The 20,611-nt window shown below is 44.8% G+C and overlaps 2 protein-coding genes and 1 long non-coding RNA gene across 3 annotated transcripts; all 3 read left to right on the forward strand.

Moving 5' to 3' along the window:
* The first annotated feature begins 6,126 nt into the window (after positions 1-6,126).
* On the forward strand, positions 6,127-9,115 carry LOC121534996. Its single transcript, XR_005994705.2, has 3 exons — positions 6,127-6,216; positions 6,414-6,590; positions 9,080-9,115. It is a non-coding gene; the product is annotated as an uncharacterized LOC121534996 (long non-coding RNA).
* Positions 9,116-9,208: 93 nt separating this feature from the next.
* Positions 9,209-11,447, forward strand: LOC121534985 (zinc finger and SCAN domain-containing protein 21-like). Its single transcript, XM_041841634.2, has 3 exons — positions 9,209-9,244; positions 9,592-9,703; positions 10,050-11,447. Exons 2-3 carry the CDS (start codon positions 9,601-9,603, stop codon positions 11,003-11,005), a joined length of 1,059 nt encoding a protein of 352 aa, XP_041697568.1. The 5' UTR covers positions 9,209-9,244; positions 9,592-9,600; the 3' UTR covers positions 11,006-11,447.
* A 1,502-nt stretch (positions 11,448-12,949) lies between these two features.
* LOC121562461 (zinc finger protein with KRAB and SCAN domains 8-like) lies at positions 12,950-19,001 on the forward strand. Its single transcript, XM_041841625.2, has 3 exons — positions 12,950-13,077; positions 16,792-16,922; positions 17,561-19,001. The coding sequence occupies exons 1-3, from the start codon at positions 13,068-13,070 to the stop codon at positions 18,743-18,745; spliced, it is 1,326 nt and encodes a 441-aa protein (XP_041697559.2). The 5' UTR covers positions 12,950-13,067; the 3' UTR covers positions 18,746-19,001.
* Positions 19,002-20,611: the final 1,610 nt, after the last annotated feature.

Raw genomic sequence — 20,611 nt, forward strand, 5'->3', positions numbered from 1 at the left:
CTTGGTTATTTATGTATCATTGCAGGGACTGAGTTTCCCTTATCTCAGTCAAACCAAAACATTATACTTCATTCTTGAATCAACACATATGGAAATGTGTTTATAATAAACACCAATGGCTCCATATTGTTAGGTACTTGAATCACAGTGTTAGAGCTGTGCTTGACTGTGGTTACCATTTTATAATGTCATGTTTCTGTGTGTACGGCAAAGAGTTTCTTATATAAACCTTCATGCTTTTCTGTTGAATTTGTGTTTACAGTCTCCAGTCCATGAGGACCAGTTGATATCCGGTGTTGCTGGCGGGAGAGACTGGACCTCTGAGGTGGCGGGTCACAAACCCTGGCCCTGGGTCAGAATCCTGGATCAGGAGCCATCACTCTTCCTTCCCGGGTCGAAACCAGGACCGAACCGCGACAGACAGCGACACCACCACCACACAGAACACAACCAGTGGACAGGTGGACTGAACAGCCTTAGTCCTGGTGGTCATCAGAGAGACAGAGGCTCCAGTCAGGGATCCAGTCTGCAGCCCAGACCCTTCTCTTCACAGTCTCAGTGCAGGGATGAAGCAGAGCCTGGGGCTGATAGAGATAGACCCTCCTGTTCCTATGATACAAACACCACAGTATCCATGATGAACAGAGCAGGTCAGCCTGGGCTTCAGCCTTCACAGAGAGTGGTGGGAGAGCCCCCTGGTGGGAGTCTAACAGGAAGTCTGTCTTCTCCTTCAGGGTCTCATCTAATGGCTGGTGACTGGGTTAATAGAAAGCCTGGACCTGGGTCTAGCCTTCCTCAGTTACCTCATGGTTACCCCACCAATACAGACAGGGTCAGAATGGGTGTTCACCACAAGAGGTACCTAGCCTATAACACAGCACACAATCCCAACAACACCCAAACAATGGCTAGAGGTCAAGGAGGGAGCTCAAAGACTAACCACCTGAGGGTGGTGGCTCCTGCTTCTACCTCCTCTGGTGTCATTGGGTCACAACGTGGGAGGCAGAGCATTAGGACGGATGCTGACAAGCCGTACACCTGCCCCACATGTGGGAAGCGCTTCGCTGATGCAAATTATGTGAAGAGGCACCAGACTGTTCACACCAAGGAGAAGCCCTTCAAGTGCAAACTATGTTACAAGAGCTTCTCCTTCCTGACTAGCCTTATCAGACATAAGAGTGTCCACAAAGGTGAAAAATCGTAGCAGTGTGGCTTGAGATGTACGCATGAGATGTCTGGGAACTATACTTTAGCTGAAATATACAGTGCATTCGGGAAAGTATTCAGACCCCTTCCCTTTTTCCACATTTTGTTTTGTTACAGCCTTATTCTAAAATGGATTAAATACAGAATGTTCCTCATAAACTACACACAATACCCCATAATGACAAAGCGAAAACAGGTTTTTAGAAATGTGTGCAAATGTATAAAATTTACCTTATTCAGACCCTTTGCTATGAGACTCGAAATTGAGCTCAGGTTTATCCTGTTTCCATTGATCATCCTTGATGTTTTTACATCTTAATTGGAGTCCACCTGTGGTAAATTACATGAATTGGACATGATTTGGAAAGGCACACACCTGTCTATATAAGGTCCCACAGTTTACACTGCATGTCAGACCAAAAACCAAGCCATGAGGTTGAAGGAATTTTCCGTAGAGCTCCGAGACAGGATTGTGTTGAGGCACAGATCAGGGGAAGGGTTGCAAAACATTTCTGCAGCATTGAAGGTCCCCAAGAACACAGTGGCCTCCATCATTCTTAAATGGAAGAAATTTGGAACCATCAAGACTCTTCCTAGAGCTGGCCGCCCGGCCGAACTGAGCAATCGGGGGAGAAGGGCCTTGGTCAGGGAGGTGACTAAGAACCCGATGGTCACTCTGACAGAGCTCCAGAGTTCCTCTGTGGAGATGGGAGAATCTTCCAGAAGGACAACCATCGCTGCAGCACTCCACCAATCAGGCCTTTATGGTAGAGTGGCCAGACGGAAGCCACTCCTCAGTAATAGGCACATGACAGCCCGCTTGGAGTTTGCCAAAAGGCACCTAAAGGACTCTCAGACCATGAGAAACAAGATTCTCTGGTCTGATGAAACCAAGATTGAACTCTGGCCTGAATGCCAAGCGTCACGTCTGGAGGAAACCTGGCACCATCCCTACGGTGAAGCATGGTGGTGGCAGCATCATGCTGTGGGGATGTTTTACAGCGGCAGAGACTGGGAGACTAGTCAGGATCGAGGGAAAGATGAACGGAGCAAAGTACAGAGTGAACCTTGATGAAAACCTCCAGAGTGCTCAGGACATCTGGGGCAAAGGTTCTGAATGTGCTTGAGTGGCCCAGCCAGAGCCTGGACTTGAACCCGATCGAACATCCCTGGAGAGACCTGAAAATAGCTGTGCAGCGACGCTCCCCATCCGACCTGGCAGATCTTGAGCGGATCTGCAGAGAAGAATGGGAGAAGCTCCCCAAATACAGGTGCCAAGCTTGTAGCGTCATACCTAAGAAGACTTTAGGCTGTAATCGCTGCAAAAGGTGCTTCAACAAAGTACTGAGTAAAGGGTCTGAATACTTATGTAAATGAAATATTTCCGTTTTTTATTCGTAATAAATTTGCAACATTTTCTAAAAAACTGTTTTGCTTCGTCATTATGGGGTATTGTGTGTGTAGATTGATGAGGGGGAAAAACAATTTAATCCATTTTAGAATAAGGCTGTAAGGTAACAAAATGTGGAAAAAGTCATGGGGTCTGAATACTTTCAGAATGCACTGTAGTTATCATGTGAAGTGTCTTGGGGTAAGAGGGTAATTAACCACATACCCCTCATTAACTAGTCATTTGATACAGGCTTGTGTAAATACCTGTTTTTAGAGAGAAGGTAAACCTAGGCTAGAACAAGGACAGTTGAATATTTACCTTACTGAGGTGATGTAGATGGAATAAAGTAATATTATTTTCAACTCTATTCTTGCTAATGCACTGTTCTTTCTAAACAAGTCTGCTCTGAGCTTGACTCTACTTCTCATAGGAGATTTGATGTGTAACATAATAAGCAATACCATACTTCCAAGAACAGCACGCATACATTTTTCATATAACTACACTTTTGATATATGATGCCAACCAATAACGTCCTTTCTCTTTAGTGTAAACGGAAGTAAACAGTGACCAAGAACAATGTTCACCTTAGCGTTTTTATTGTTGGTATTTAGACTTTGTTAAGACCATGGAACTCAATATGACTCATTTAACTGCACAGCATCACATACTTACCCCAGGTAGTCTTTAATTTGTTGGAATTATGAGCGCTACCCGTGGATGACTGGGTGTAAGCAAACCAATAAGCTGTACTACTGGGATTGTACTCTTCAGCACCAACAATAACCTGGGCCAGTACTGCTTTCAAAGACCTAGACAGTTTTACGAAGTCAGCTCTGCTCCACCAAAACTCAACTTCACACCTGCGAACTACGGTAATATACTGCATGTCTGACTTCGAGGGTAGGATCCCGGCCGATCTTCTCGATGTTCTCCGGCAGCGGAAGCTGAATGAGAGTATGTACTAACTGTATCTGCTTACCTGTCTGGTATTGACCATTCCAGTGTCCACATTCTCGGCCCTGAAATGGATCAAGACTTACTCTAGGAATACCACCGGACCGGCCCGACTGTCAGCCTTGGCTTTGATCTCAATCGAGAAAGTACTTCTCTAAGATCTACAATTAAAGGACAAACTACAGTGCCTTTAGAAAGTATTCACACCCCTTGACTTTTTCCACATTTTGTTGTGTTACAAATTGGGATTAAAACGGATTAAATTGTCTTTTTTTCCAACAATCTACACAAAAGTCTGTCAAAGTGGAAGAACATTTTTAACATTTTTAAAAGATTAATGAAAAGTAAAATACAAATATCTTGATTAGATAAGTATTCAGCCCCCTGAGTTAATACATGTTAGAATTTAAGTCAAAACTGTAACTAGGCCACTCAGGAACATTCAACGTCGTCTTGGTAAGCAATTCCAGTGTATATTTGGCATTGTGTTTTAGGTTATTGTCCTACTGAAAGGTTAATTTGTCTCCCAGTGTCTATTGAAAAGCAGACTGAACCAGGTTTTCCTCTAGGATTTTCCCTGGAAAAAAGAATGACATTTTAAAATGCATTTCCTGCAATTCTACACAGTTTTACTTATATTGCCTCTCTTGAGGGGGGTTTTGCTGTATGCTGTTTTATAGCTACTCTCATGCTATTGTTCACATTTTGCCATGACTATGAGAGATTTGTTTTTTCAGTTTAAAGCTAATTTCCTACTACCAAGACCAAAGTAGACACATTTGCTATTTAATGCAACAGTTTGTATTCAGGACATGAAAAATTAAGCAAAAAAAGTAATCCATTTGGTGGAAACACACTGCTGGTGGGAAAATTGGCATGTTTTCTTTATGCGGATTTTAGAATATTCGCATGAAAATCTGTCGCCAATTGGATGGAAATCGAGCTACAAAGTTTAATGAATTCACACTCCAGAACAGTAGGCGGACACAGCAGGTGGTGGCATGCGGACCGCCATAATACCATAGAAGAAGTGAACAGAAGCGAACGGTGACCAACCCAACCCATATGGGGGTGGAGGAGAACGAGGCAGTAGATGAACAGTGGGGATGTTGACGTTGAAGTTTCAATGAGCAAGGCAGAGGCAAAAAGACTGATATATACAGTGATGGTGCAGAGATGGCAGGAGCAGTGGAATAGAGATAATAAGGGAAGGCATTTATTTCAAGTACAGAGGAAAGTCAGGGAGGGGAGGACGGCAGGAAGGGACAGAAGAGAGGAGGCTATTTTTACAAGATTAAGGGTGGGACACAGCCAGTTGAATAAGACATTTAATCTGATAGGAAAGCATCCATCAGGAAAGTGTGATTATTGTCAGGAAACAGAGACTGTGGAGCATGTATTGCTACAGTGTGGGCAGTATCAGAGGGAAAGAGAGAGGGTGAGATCTAGTATGAGGGAGAAGGGGATACAGGAAATTAGTTTAAAGAGTATATTGAGTAGAACGTAATAAGATATAGTCTCAAATATGTTATCTTTCTTAAGAGAAACGGGGTTGGAGGGTAGGATTTAGTTTCTCCCCGTCTCTGGCCCACATTCCAGTACGGTAGGTGGCGGTAATGCACCATAACGCACCGCAGATAAACCCCACTGAAGAAGAAGAACGGTGACCAAGAACAATTTCCACGTTAGGGTTTGATATTTATACGTTTTTTAACACCCTTGAACTCAAAATATGACAACTTTCACTACAGAGCATCAAATACTTACCCCATGTAGTGTTTAGTTGCGTTGGAGACAATACTTGGTTGATAGATGTTATCTAGGTAACTCTAGCTAGCTAATTGCTAATAATGGCTAACTGTAACGTTAACGGTATGGTTTTTCACACTCAAATAGCCTCCATCATGGAGGTGCTAGCGAATGCAGCCGTGGCAGAGATCTGTAAACTTGTAGACGACGACTATGCAGTGTTTCGTTTGGAAATAACTCAAAGCCAGAAAGAAAACAGGACATTGAGGAGGAAACTACAGCTCCTGGAACTGAAGGTGGCACGGGAGCGCGTCTTCGCCAGTCGTCCCAGTACTTTTAACATCCTCGACCGATACAGAGGAATGGCAAGAGGTACATTTTGCAAAGGGGTGGGTGCGCGGCCTGTCGCTGTTCTATAGCTATAGCGCAGTGCCTGTCACCTAGTTCCCCTCTGCACGTGTGACTTGTGTTAACCAGAATTGGGTCTTGGTCAGTTTTTGGATAGTGTGCAATAATTCCCCTAATTACTTAGCTATCTTGCGCAAAGATACAATATCATATTCAAACCAGATTCTTGATTTACTGTCATTCCTATTATTTACTCATTGAAAACAATATGATGCATGGAACATAATTGATCTATAAATAGCATATCAAGAAGTTGAGAAGTGTTACCTTGCATCCTTGCCAATTGTAGACAGTGTCAATAGTGTACAATATAGCGTTAAGCATTGACAGTAGCTAACCTAACCATGTCTTTTCCCCCAATCACTCTCTCAGGTGAAGGACATCTCACTGGAGGCCACAGGAGCTTTGTGAAGCCAGCGGGACACAATACATGGAGAGAAGACCAACCAATCACTGTTGATGAGGGGAGTGGAACCTCAACCCAGCACATTATCGTGATAGAGGTCAGTGCAATATTGTTACATTAAAATTACAGTACATCAAATGTGGCCAGTTTGTTTCAGAAAGGCTCCCCTCAGCTATTCACTGTCTTACATGTACGTCCTCATTTATCTGCCATAGGGGAGCTTGTGAGACTTCCCTACGACATTGTTATCCAATACAACTCATATACCCGTAATAACCTCTCTTCTTGTGTCAGTCTGCAGATGTAGAGGCTGCAGGTTCTGGGCTTAAGCAGGAGATGACTGAAGGAGAGGAGGACCCACGGCACAGCAGAGACATCCAGACTGGAGAGGCAGTAGAGCCCCCTGTAGCCATGGAGGACCCCACCACCACCGCCCCAGCTCAGCCCAGGACCCAACGCAGCATCATGGAGGTCAGTGGAACACCGGACGCCGTCCTCAAGTCAGAGACAGGCAACAAGACTTTAACTGTAACACACAGGCTCTTACACAAAGGATCTGACCACAGATCAGACCCAGAGAGACTGGGGCTGGGGAGACTAGGCTGTCATCCAGAGCCAGAGGACAGTTCATTCCCGTGGTGATGGTGACGCGTTAGACACTGGCGGTGATGATCTGTGTTGTTCTGACGCTACAGAGATGGACCCTGGCAACATATCCTTCGGTTTAGAGCAGTTGTGGACTCAAGTCACATGACTTGGACTCGAGTCTGACTAGACACCCCACAAGCATCTTGGGACTCGTCTGAAGTCGGTACAGTCGATCTGCCAACTTCTGTCTGTAGCGGCCAAACATTTTGGGCTACACACTAATATGACCCCTCTGTGTAAAGGTGAGACTCTCACGTGTTTTGCTCTAGGACGCCCACAGGCCTCAGAAGACCCGTCTGAAGGTCCCCCAGTACCAGTTGAAAAGATGAATGGCAGTATGTATGGAGACTGTTTAGGGAAACAATAAGGGGTTAAATACATGTTTTAAAACATCCTTATCTTTCTTATACCTCTCAGAAATAGGACAGACACTTCAGAATGAACTTCCTTTCGATTTTTTGGGGGGACTATCTGTTGTTCCATGTTTGTTATTCAATGCGTTTGTGTGGGGGTAATCGCAGTAAGGCCGAACATTTTTTTCATCAAATAATGACAATTTTTTTCGGATACTTCAAGGAGTCTTTAAAATTCCAAATCAAATAGTTAAATGATCCTTGGGATGGCCTTCTTTAAACAATTCCATATAGCTTAGTAGAATCCCTCCCTCCCCGGCTTAGACAGGGCTTATACTGTTATGGGTTAAACTGACTGATCGGGAGGCTTTTCTTTAGAAGAATGAGGTGGAAACTATCACTTCTTAGAAGCGTGTTTCAAACTGTGGGCTTCCTGTATAGATCAGAGACGAGTGTGTAATTGTCTTTGGTGATCTGAATGTCAAGGAAGCCGACACTAGAGTAATCAAAGTCCATGGTGAAATGAAGATCATTCGACTTATTAAGAAACTCATGGAACATCTCAAGTTCAGTGGGAGTCCCATCAAATAATACCAATATATCATCTATATAACGTTGATATAGTTTGATCATGGATAGAAAGGGATTTTGCTCAGGTTTGGGAATGTGATCATGCTCTAAGTGTCCCATATAAAGATTGGCATAATTGGGCGCCATCGTACTCCCCATAGTGGTTCCTTTTGTTTGTTGGAAAAAGTCACTTCTAAACATAAAACAGTTATTTGTGAGTAACAGCTCTGCTAGATCTCTGGTACATGAGGAGCTAGGCCAAGACTCTGTAGGGCGTTGTTCCAAAAATATGCTTGGGGCCTCTAGTCCACTTTGGTGGGTTATTTATGTGTATAGGCTTTCAATGTCAAAACATGCCACCGATATTAGCGTTTCACGCATCATGTCCAAATCATCCAAAAGTATCTCAAATTGATTGTGAAGCTCAACAAAGTCACTTATAAATGATTTGAACATGATGCGTGAAAAATGCTAATATCTGTCCCATGACTTGAATGGGATTTGTACCACAAATGCTAAAACGTTAGCATGTGAGACTCAGACTTTGTGACTCGAATAATAGTGACTTGGTCCCACCTCTGGTTTAGAGACACAGACTGATCTGTTCAGAGGGGACTGGAACCGGTACAGTAATAGTGTATACTCTGAAGGGTGCCTAGATAAGAAAGGGGAGGGTCTGGTCGTAGATTTAGTGACTGTGAAAGTGGAGGGTGACATTCCTCCCACATGGAATGCAGATAGTCACCTAGGAGATGGACACTCACAGGGCAGAGATTTCTTAGATTACAGGGAAAGTTTAGAGACAAATCTAAATGTTGCGACCCACTCCCCGTTACACACGTTCAGGGATCGCGAACCAGTGTCCACATCGATGGGGCCTTCCGATGCACACGGCAGTGTCCTTTTCGATCAGGTATTGAACTCAAACCACAGGGCTAGAGCCCAGGCTCAGGGAGGGGGAGCCACGTCAGGCAATAGTAAAGAGAAATGGTTCCTCTGCATGTTCTGTAACAAAGGCTTCAGCTGCCTCCAGAAGGTGGAGATCCACCAGAGGGTCCACACAGGAGAAACCCTACAACTGCCCCCAATGTGAGAAGTTGTCCTCCCGCAAGCACCAGCTGAAGATGCACCTGAAGGTCTTCACAGGAGAAATGCAGTTTGCCTATACACACTGCGAGAAGAGGTTCTAATAGCTGACTCATATTTACCCACATCATATTTATGTCCACCATGATGGATTTAACAACAATTAAGTCATTCTGTAACTACAGTACAGGACTCATACGTAGTGGGGATGGGTAAACACTCCATGTTGAACACTCCATTTTCTGTATGTACGTACCTGTGGGAGTGTATGTCTGTGTAATCTGTATCATCTGTCTCTTCCAGGAGGAGGAGGGTCCAGAGGTGCTGCTGGTGAAGGAGGAGGGGTGTGAGGAGGGTCTGGAGAACCCTGAGGGGACCATGGTCATGGAGGACAACCAGACTACACCTCCTCCTGAACCCACAGAGGAACCAACTGAGCAGCACAGGACCACACACAGTCTCACTGAGGTGATCCCATTGTAAACTACTGTCTGTATGGTATTAGGTCAGGGCCCATATCCACAAAGCCTCTTAGAGCAGGAGTGCTGAACTAGGATCAGTTATGCCTTTTAGATCATAATGAATAAGATGACATGGAAAGATCCTAGATCAGCACTCCTACTCTGAGACTCTAAAGTGTGGGACCATGCCTTTAAATTATCAAAGCATTAAAGATTGTCAAGTAATCAAATGAACTAACACGTTTGCATAGTACTCAGCAATCCCTCATTCCCCAATCAGAAGATGCTCCATAGGTGGGTGCTCATATATTAGATTTCTTGATCCAACATCCTCTCACTCTGTATCTCTTACAGTCAGTAGACATGGAGGATGGGAAGCCTGATCTGCTGCTGGTCAAAGAGGAGACAATAGAAGACGGACCAGAGAGCAGTGACCTGCTGAGTGGACTAAAGATGGGGGAGCAAGGTAAGGGAGAAATACATAAAGCCCATTGTCTTTCGACAGCTGACGTTACTCCAACACGACGCTCATTCCTCCTCATAGCACCGGTTTCAATCCAAGTGCCAATGCCGTTTATCAAACTCCAGGCGGTGCTATGGTCAGATTACTTGAAAATAGAGCTCTTTGGCCACGTACACCAGTGGTGGGTTTTATCTCGAAAAACTGAAGCATATGCAAAAAAAGTAGCTCATACCTCGTTATGGGGCTATTTTGCTATTCCTGTTTTTGCTTTATCAAAGGTGCCAATAATTTTGGACCTGAGTTCTCTCTGTCATGTTTGTAAAGTCTATTTTGTAACCTCTTCCTTCAGGTGGTTGGCTGGAGGCTAACAGTGGAGACTGGGTGGCCATCTTGGATTCTCAGACCCAGACGGGTACAGCCAAGGGCCCAGGGGATGACATCAACAAGCCGGCCTGGACCAGAGGCGACATAGTGGCGGCCAGTGGATGGGACAGCATCCTTAACTCTGGGCTGGGGAACAACACTGTTAAACACAACCAGAAACCGACAGTTGAAGACAAAACAACATCTGAACTTAGTTTCCATGACAACATACTGGCTGAGACCAGGGCGAGGCGTAGATTTGGTCCGCGGGGACGGGGAGGTGTCCGTATGAGAACAGACACAGACATGGCTAGCGATTCTCCGTCCTGCTCCTATAGTTGTGATTCAGAGAGGCTGATGGCGCCTCAGGTTAACCCCCTAACAGGTGCTGCCTTCAGCCTGCCTTCTATAGGATCTATCAACTGGAACATGGAGCCTGCAACAACACAGACACTCCCTGGCCTTCGTCCTTCTCACACTCTCCTGTTAAACCAGACCTCAGACAATGCCAGTGCCTCAACACTTAATGGCTACACAAGCCCATTGACAAATGACAGTAGTAGTAGTAACCCTATCAGCAGATCCGGTTGTAAAGAGAAGCGATTCCCATGTTCGTTCTGTGGGAAAGCCTTCAGTTTCCCCAAACAGATGGAGATCCACCAGAGGATGCACACGGGAGAGAAACCATTTGGCTGCCACCTGTGCCGGGCCAGTTTCTCCCAATCGTCCAATCTGAAGAGGCACCAGAGGGTCCACACAGGGGAGAAACCCTACAGCTGCCCCCAGTGTGAGAAGAAGTTCTCCCGCCAGCACCAGCTGAAGATGCACCTGAAGGTCCACACGGGAGAGAGGCCGTTTGCCTGTACGCACTGCGGGAAGAGGTTCTCAGAGAGGAGCTACCTCAGGATACACCAGCAGAAAATGCACACGGCCCATGTATAGAGTGTAGTGATATGTCATGTAGTACTAGTTAGTTTGTAGTTCATTCTGTTGGTTTTGGATGTAGTAGGGAACTGGATGAGGTGAGCTGAGGAAAGAATGAGTATGATGAGGCAGAGTAAATGATATGGTGATGGTTGGTGTGATGGTGTCTGTCAAAATGCTTCATTGATGAAAAGTGACATACTTTGTCTCTTTAGGTTGATACTGGTGTTTTATAGTGAGATAATGACAGTGCCTTAATTCATGTTTGTAATTCAAAAAGTATTGAAGCTGTGTGTAATGTAATGTTGAACCATTTCCAAAGTATTCTATAATTACTTTTATCATAGCGAGGGTACCAGATTTACCAAAAAGGTGAAGTGTGAGAAAAGTCACGTATCGTTTTGTGCAATAAATGTGATTGTAATGCCATTTGTTTAAATTAAATACTAAATTGACTCTGTGCTGACTGACTTGGTTATTTTTATATCATTGCAGAGACTGAGTTTGCACTTTATTTTAAATAATAAACTCCAATGGCTCCATATTTTTAGGTACTTGAATCACAGTGTTAGACATGGGCTTGACTGATTAACATTTTATAATGTCATGTCTCTGTGTGTACAGCAAAGCGTTTCTTATATAAACCTTTATGCTTTTCTGTACAATCTTTGTTTGCAGTCTGCATTCCATGAAGATCTGCTGATATCCGGTGTTACTGATTGGAGAGACTCAACCTCTGAGGTGACCGTGGATCAGGAGCCGTCACTCTTCCTTCCCGAGTCAGAACCAGGAACCAACCACAGGGGACAGAGACTCCACCACAACATAGAACACAACCAGTGGACTGAACAACCTCAGTCCTGGTGGTCATCAGAGAGACAGAGGCTCCAATCAGAGATCCCGAGTGGCGCAGTGGTCTAAGGCACTGCATCGCTGTGCCACTAGAGATCCTGGTTCGAATCCAGGCTCTGTCGTGACCGTGAGACCCATGGGGCGGTGCACAATTGGCCCAGCATCGTCCAGGGTAGGGGAGGGAATGGCTGGCAGGGATGTAGCTCAGTTGGTAGAGCATGGCGTTTGCAACGCCAGGGTTGTGGGTTCGATTCTAACTAACTGTAAAGTCGCTCTGGATAAGAGCGTCTGCTAAATGACTAAAATGTAATGTAAATGTAGATCCAGTCTGCAGCCCAGACCCTTCTCTTCACTATATCAGTGCAGGGATGAAGCAGGGCCTGATAGAGATAGACCCTCCTGTTCCTATGATACAAACACCACAGTATCCATGATGAACAGGGCAGGTCACCCTGGGCTTCAGCCTTCACAGCGGGTAATTAACCACATACCCTGCATTATCCTTTTGTTAACTAGTCATTTGAAACAGGCTTGTGTAAATACCTGTTTTTAGAGAGACAGTAAACTTAGGCTAGAACAAGGACAGTTGAATATTTACCTTACTGAGGTGCTGTAGATGGAATAAAGTCATTATGTTCTACTCTATTCTTGCTAACACACTGTTCTTTCTAAACAAGTCTGCCCTCAGCTTGAAAGATAGTGATCATGAATAGATTGTAATAAGCAGTACCAGTTTTCATTTAACCACACCATTTGAGCCATGACGCCAGCCAATAAGATCCTTGCTCTTCAGTGTAGACGGAAGTAAACCGTGACTAAGAACTAGTTCCACGTTAGCGTTTTTATCGTTATTTAGACGTTTCTTAACACATTGGTACTCAATATGACTCATTTAACTGCACAGCATCATATACTTACCTTATTTAGTGTTTAATTCGCTTTGGAGACAGGACTTAATAGCTGTTCTAGGTAACGCTAGCTGCTAACAATGGCTAACTGTATGGTTTTTCACACTCAAATAGCCTCCATTATGGAGGTGCTAGCGAATGCAGCCGTGGCAGAGATCTGTAAACTCGTAGACGACGACTATGCAGTATTTCTTTTGGAAATTTCTCAAAGCCAGAAAGAAAACAGGGCATTGCGCAGGAAACTACAGCTACTGGAACTGAAGGTGGCACGGGAGCGCGTCTTCGCCAGTAGTGTCAAGATCGTCGACCGATACAGAGGAATGGCAAGAGGTACATTTTGCAGAAGGCGAAGGCTGCGCGGCTTTCATATACACTGAGTGTTGGTGACACCATAGAATTAGAATACTTTTTAATAGGATCTCTATGGTGACACTTTAATATCTTGATAATGTTCAGCTTTTAAGCATGTGTATATTAGGCCTGTTTTTTTTTTTTAACCAGCACGAATTAGATTGAGCAATTAAAGCCCTACTCGTGGACTTCTTAAATTAAACTAGTTTTTGACAGTATTAGTGGAGCACAATACCACGGAGGAGTTTACAAGGGAAAACTCCCTCAAACTTTTATTCCATAGGCTGGGATCCACATTATGCAGCTGTTGCAAAAGCGCATTTTTCACTGGCTGTCCTAGGGTCGCATAAACAATGATTGTTAGGCAGCTTAGCCTACGCTTCTTCAATTCAACCATTATTGGGGTAAAATACACCTATACATTTGAACAGCCATCCACAACTACCACACTAGCGGTGTGATTCACATAATTGCTGTGTAGATATCAATAAATGGCCTAAGTGATATCAGTATCGCCCGTAGGCTACGCTACACCACTGCTGTCAAATCTAATCAAATCCAATTTTATTCGTCACATGCTTCGTAAACAACAGGTGTGGACTAACAATGAAACGCTTACTTACAGGCCCTTCCCAACAATGCAAAGAAAGAAAATAGATAGATAATACAAAAGTCATAGTAGATACACAATGAGTAACGATAACTTGACTATATACACGGGTACCAGTACCGAGCCGATGTGCAGGGGTAGAGGTAATTGAGGTACATATATATGTACATATAACTAGGAATAACGTGACTAGGCAACAGGATAGATAATAAAAGAACGTGATGCCTCTAAAAAGTTAGTGCAATAAAGGTCAATGCAGATGGTTAAATAGTTAACCAAATAGCTACCGGGACCAACTATTTAGCAGTCTTATGGCTTGGGGGTAGAAGCTGTTCAGGGTCCTGTTGGTTCCAGACTAGGTGCATCTGTACCGCTTGCCATGCGGTAGCCGAGAGAACAGTCGATGACTTGGGCGGCTGGATTCTTTGACAATTTTTAGGGCCTTCCTCTCACACCGCCTGGTATAGATGTCCTGGATGGCAGGGAGCTCGGACCGAGTGATGTGCTGGTGTACAAAACCGAAAGTAAAACACGCAAAAACGAAACTTAAGAACGGGAAGCATAGAAATTGCGCACATAGACTTAGACTCGCTTTCAATGAGAATGACAGATCTATAACACATACAGTATGTCTATGTGAATTTGGTTGGGTCGCCCAAAAAGTTACATATTGCAGCTTTAAGATCAGCGCAAAAATAGCTGAATTGGTCGGTGGGGGGTTTGTTTTCAGAAGCTAGTGTAGCTAGATTTGCAGCAGGTAGGCGGGCGAGCCAATAGCAAAAGCCTCTGAGGTCAAGGGTGAGTTTGAGCTCGAGTAAAGGACGCCCAGGTAGCGAAGAAGGACCGAAGTTTATTGCTCATATTTTATCGAAAGCGCTATGAATAAGTGTAGAAAGGGAGAGTAGGAAGGTAAATGGAGTCCCTTGAGAAAGCAAGAAACAGATGTATGTCAGGAGAAGTGCAGTATTATCATAAGGAAACGTATACCTGGATGACAGAGGAGGAATGGAGGGAAAAAGAGAGGCAGAGGTCTAAGAGAGAGGGAGGGAGGAAGACTGAGCTTGAGTCTGTTAAAAATGGCAGAAAATAAGAATGGTAGGAAATGTAAGCAAAGTGAGCTGAAGACAGGAGGAGAAATGGAAGTGAATGAGGGTGAAGTATCGGAGGTGGAAGGTGTGGTGAAGTACTCGGAGCCCGAGGATTGCACAGAGGGTCAGGATGAAGATAGGTCTGTGACAGTAGGAGTGAAGTTTTTGGAAAAAGTGGACCCTTGCCTTTTGGCTGATCCATTTGTGGTTTCAAGATGGGTGAAAAGAGCATTGGGTAAAGTGGAATCGGTGAGGGTAAACATAAGTGGTCTAGTGATAATTGTTTGTCTTTCTGTTGGTCAGAGGAAGAAGGCGCTCAGATTTAGACAAATGGGGGAAAGAATGGTGAATTGTTTCACTCTCAAGGAAAGGGCGCCATTGAAAGGAGTGATTACTGGGGTAGCAGTAAATGTAAAAGTTGACCAACTGAAGGGGAAGATTCACGGTGTGTGTGATGCTCATCGTTTGGTGTGACGCAGACAGGGTGGCGTGAGTGGGGAAACAGAGAAGTCATTGTCTGTTCTTTTGAGTTTTGAAGCTGAGTCTTTGCCTGATAAAGTGAAATTAGGGTATATAAGTTATCCTGTACGAGCTTATGTGCCGAATACATTACGATGTTACAGGTGTCAAACTTATGGGCATGTGGCAGCAGTGTGTAGGAGGGAGGTTCCAAGGTGTGAGAAGTGTGCAGAAGGGCATGAGACAAAGGAATGTGTAGCATTGGGGAAAGTAGTGGTATGTGCTAATTGTAGGGGTGCCCATGGGGCTGGGGATCAGAAATGTCCTGTGCGAGAGAGGCAGGTTGAGGTTTCCAGGGTAAGAGTAGTGAGGAAGTTGTCATATGCTGAGGCAGTGAAGAAAGTAGAGGAAGATGGGTCAATGGGGAGGAGTGGTGAGAGTAGTAGATATGTACCAGTACAGAGGGATAGGACAACAAGTGATATGTTTCAATAAGATTGGATTTTTAGCATTTATAGCAATGGTTATTAATTGTACTGCAGGGATGGAACGTAGGTCTAAGAAAATTGAGGTTGTGGTGGCAGCTGCAGAGAGGTATTTGGGTGTGCGAGACTTGACATCAGAAGAGTTGCAGGGAGTGTTAAGTGGTTGTGTTCCATCATCTCAGGTTGAGGGCATGGGGTAGGAATGAATATATTTAAAGAGTGGGGTGGTGTTAATTATTAATAATAATTTTGAATTTGTGAGTGTAGTGTTAGATGGTAGGGTATTTATTTATTTTATTTTTCAAGCAAAATATAAGGGAGTTGTACTCCAGTCTAGTAGGTGGCGGTAATGCAACAAATTGGATGCCAACCGCCGTTAAACCTCATCGAAGAAGAAGAAGAAGCTGAATTGGTCATGAGCCCGCAGCTATCCATTGCAGCGCCATTTTCCTTGTCGTCCTTACCTCCAAGCATTTATCCAATTTGGTCGTATAATCTTTGATGTTGACAGAAGTTGCACCATTGGAAGACATACAGTAGCTTGCATAAACCTATTCCTGCTCTTTTCCTGCAATCCATCAAACGGATTTGGTGTGCCATCATAGTGGTCTCTGACTTGTGGTCAGACTCGCTCAGTATTTTGTAAATATCCTTTCTGAATTAAAAAGTAATCCTAGAAGTAACCATCTAGTTTTTCAAAAGTATCTGTAATCTGATGACAATAGCTGGTAATGTAACGGATTACAGTTTCTTTTTATCAGTTACATGTAATCTCTTACTCCCCAACCCTGTCCCTGGATTACTTAGCTATCTTGCACAGACACAATATCATATTCTAACCAGATTTTGATTTACTGCATTTCCTATTATTGACTTAATGAAAACAACGTGATGCATGGAACATAATACATCGATTTAATAAATAGTATATCAAGAAGTTGAGAAGTGTTACCTTACATCCTTGCCAATTCTAGACGGTATCAATAAATATACTGTTGAGCATTGACAGTAGCTAACCTTATCACCTCTTTTCCCCCAATCACTCTCTTAGGTGAAAGACATGTCACTGGAGGCCACAGGAGCTTTGTGAAGCCAGCAGGACACAACGTGCAGAGAGATGATCAACCCATAGCTGTTGATGAGGGGAGTGGAACCTCAACCCAGCATGTTATCGTGATAGAGGTTAGTGTAATAGTGTTGCATAAGAAATGAGTTACTTTGTAAATCAAATGTGGCCAGTTTATTTCAGAAAGGCTCCCCTCAGCTATTCACTTGCTTACATGAAACCCAGCACAAAAAAGTTTTGGGAATTATTCATATTTTTGCATCACATAAGTGTTTAGGGTGAAAAAATGTCACTTATTTTTTTGAAAAACCATTTGTATAGATTTTTCATTGTATGTGCACTGTAGTGGCCATTATGACTCAATTGATAGTAAATATGAACAGAGAACATTTATTAACAAGCTCTTATTTAATTTGAAAATATTATTAATTTACCTATTAGAAACAATTTGAATATCAAACTCACAAAAATGATAATTACACACTTACCATAACATTTTCTAATTGTGATGGGAATTGTGATGGTAGCCATTTTGAAGAACCATAAAGAAAATATTATGGTGACACCCCCACGTGATATGAAAAGCCCAGAATGTCCTCTCAAGGGTACAACAGTGGCCTAAGATCAAAAACGAATTACCATTAGAAAGTACAAAAATGTATTGCTGGGTCTTGGGGTTTTGTGAGCTTCCCTACGACATTGTTATCCAATTCAGCTCATGTACCGGTAATAACCTCCTCTCTTCTTGTGTCAGTCTACAGATGCAGAGGCTGCAGGTCCTGGGGTCAAGCAGGAGAGGTCTGAAGGAGAGGATCCACAACACAGAAGAGACATCCAGACTGGAGCAGCAGCTGGAGCGCCCCCTGTAGCCACGGATGACCCCACCATAGCCCCAGCGCAGCCCTGGACCCGAAGCAGCATCACGGAGGTCAGTGGAACGCCGAACGCCATCCTCAAGTCAGAGACAGACATCAAGACTTTAACTGTAACACAAAGGCTCTTACACACAGGATCTGACCACAGATCAGACCCAGAGAGACTGGGGCTGGGGCCACTGGGCTGTCCTCCTGCTCCAGGCTCAGAGTATTTACCGGTATTTCATCATAGCCAGAGGACGGTTCATTCCCGTGGAGATGGTGACACGTTAGCCACTGGCGGTGATGATCTGTCTTGTTCTTACGCTACAGAGATGGAACCTGGCAACATGCCCTTGGGTTTAGAGACACAGACTGATCTGTCTCGAGGGGACTGGAACCGGTACAGTAGTAGTGTATACGCTGAAGGGTGCCTAGATGAGAAAGGGGAGGTTATAGTGGTAGATGAAGTGACTGTGAAATTGGAGGGCGACGTTCCTCCCACATGGAATGCAGATAGTCACCTAGGAGATGGACACTCACAGGGCAGAGATTTCTTAAATTACAGGGAAAGGTTAGAGACAAATCCAAATGTCTCGACCCACTCCCCTTTACATGCATTCAGGGATCGCGACCCAGTGTCCACGTCAATGGGGCCTTCCGATTCACACGGTCGCGTCCTTTTCGACAGGGCTGGAGCCCAGGCTCGGGGAGGGGGAGAAACATCAGGCGGTAGTAAGGGGAAACGGTTCCTCTGCATGTTCTGTAACAAAGGCTTCAGCTGCCCCCAGAAGGTGGAGATCCACCAGAGGTTCCACACGGGGGAGAAACCCTTCAGCTGTACCCAATGCCACATGCACTTCGCCCAGGCTGGTGACCTGAAGAGGCACCAGAGGGTCCACACAGGGGAGAAACCCTACAGCTGCCCTCAGTGTGAGAAGAGGTTCTCCCGCCAGGACCACCTGAAGATGCACCTGAAGGTCCACACGGGAGAGAGGCTGTTCACCTGTACGCACTGTGGGAAGAGGTTCTCAGAGAGGAGCTACCTTAGGATACACCAGCAGAAAAACCACTCCTCTCTATAACATAGAAAGCAACCATTCCACTCGATAGCTTCTGACATTTAGATCAAACCCTGCATTAAAGACAAAGATGAATTTTCATTGTTGTCTGCAGAAAAGATCCACAGATGCATTTGGAATAACGAGAGTAACACATTTCAGTGTTGAATATTCCTGGGTAGAATCTTGCATCCAGACATCGTGTGATATATACGGCATATATACAGTGCTATGAAAAAGTATTTGCCCCCTTTCTAATTTTCTCTACTTTTGCATATTTGTGATACTGAATGTTATCAGATCTTCAACCAAAACCTAATATTAGATAAAGGTGGACAAATAACCTTTTTACATTTACGTCATTTAGCAGACGCTCTTATCCAGAGCGACTAACAAATTGGTGCATTCACCTTATAGCCAGTGGGATAACCACTTTACAATATTTATTTAATTTTTCTTTATTTTTATTTTTGGTGGGGTAAGGGGGGGGCTGAAGGATTACTTTATCCTATCCCAGGTATTCTTTAAAGAGGTGGAGTTTCAAGTGTCTCCGGAAGGTAGTGAGTGACTCCGCTGTCCTAGCGTCGTGAGGGAGCTTGTTCCACCATTGGGGTGCCAGAGCAGCGAACAGTTTTGACTGGGCTGAACGGGAACTGTGCTTCCGCAGAGGTAGGGGGGCCAGCAGGCCAGATGTGGATGAACGCAATGCCCTCGTTTGGGTGTAGGGACTGATCAGAGCCTGAAGGTACGGAGGTGCCGTTCCCCTCACAGCTCCGTAGGCAAGCACCATGGTCTTGTAACAGATGTGAGCTTTAACTGGAAGCCAGTGGAGTGTGTGGAGGAGCGGGGTGACGTGAGAGAACTTGGGAAGGTTGAACTCCAGACGGGCTGCAGCATTCTGGATGAGTTGTAGGGGTTTAATGGCACAGGCAGGGAGCCCAGCCAACAGCGAGTTGCGGTAATCCAGACGGCAGATGACAAGTGCCTGGATTAGGACCTGTGCCGCTTCCTGTGTAAGGCAGGATCATACTCTCCGAATGTTGTAGAGCATGAACCTACAGGATCGGGTCACCGCTTTGATAAATAGTAGGAACTGATAAATGCTCTTCCAACAATGTAAGCTCTTCGCACTCTGGGAGGAGGACACAACGGAGTTGTCAACCGTGATGGCGAGATCATGGAACGGGCAGTCCTTCCCCGGGAGGAAGAGCAGCTCCGTCTTGCCGAGGTTCAGCTTGAGGTGGTGATCCGTCATCCACACTGATATGTCTGCCAGACATGCAGAGATGCGATTCGCCACCTGGTTATCAGAAGGGGGAAAGGAGAAGATTAGTTGTGTGTCGTCTGCGTAGCAATGATAGGAGAGGCCATGTGAGGATATGACAGAGCCAAGTGACTTTTTGTATAGCGAGAATAGGAGAGGGCCTAGAACTGAGCCCTGGGGGACATCAGTGGTGAGAGCACGTGGTGCGGAGAGATTCTCGCCACGCGACTTGGTAGGAGCGACCGGTCAGGTAGGACGCAATCCAAGAGTGAGCCGCGTCAGAGATGCCCAACTCAGAGAGGGTGGAGAGGAGGATCTGATGGTTCACAGTATCAAAGGCAGCTGACAGGTCTAGAAGGACAAGAGTTAGCTTTAGCAGTGCGGAGAGCCTCCGTGACACAGAGAAGAGCCGTCTCAGTTGAATGACCAGTCTTGAAACCTGACTGGTTTGGATCAAGAAGGTCATTCTGAGAGAGATAGCAAGAGAGTTGGCTAGAGACGGCACGCTCAAGAGTTTTGGAGAGAAAAGAAAGAAGGGATACTGGTCTGTAGTTGTTGACATCAGAGGGATCGAGTGTTGGTTTTTTGAGAAGGGGTGCAACTCTCGCTCTCTTGAAGACGGAAGG

Source organism: Coregonus clupeaformis, unplaced genomic scaffold (genome assembly GCF_020615455.1).
Source record: "Coregonus clupeaformis isolate EN_2021a unplaced genomic scaffold, ASM2061545v1 scaf0604, whole genome shotgun sequence".
NCBI lineage: Eukaryota > Metazoa > Chordata > Actinopteri > Salmoniformes > Salmonidae > Coregonus > Coregonus clupeaformis.

Excerpts from the sequence above, each read along its gene's own strand:
- LOC121534985 (XM_041841634.2), top strand. The coding sequence starts at position 9,601 with ATGGAGGATGGGAAGCCTGATCTGCTGCTGGTCAAAGAGGAGACAATA. Across the intron at positions 9,704-10,049 it reads ACTAAAGATGGGGGAGCAAG|GTGGTTGGCTGGAGGCTAAC; the intron begins GTAAGGGAGAAA and ends CTCTTCCTTCAG.
- LOC121562461 (XM_041841625.2), top strand. Across the intron at positions 16,923-17,560 it reads AGCATGTTATCGTGATAGAG|TCTACAGATGCAGAGGCTGC; the intron begins GTTAGTGTAATA and ends TTCTTGTGTCAG.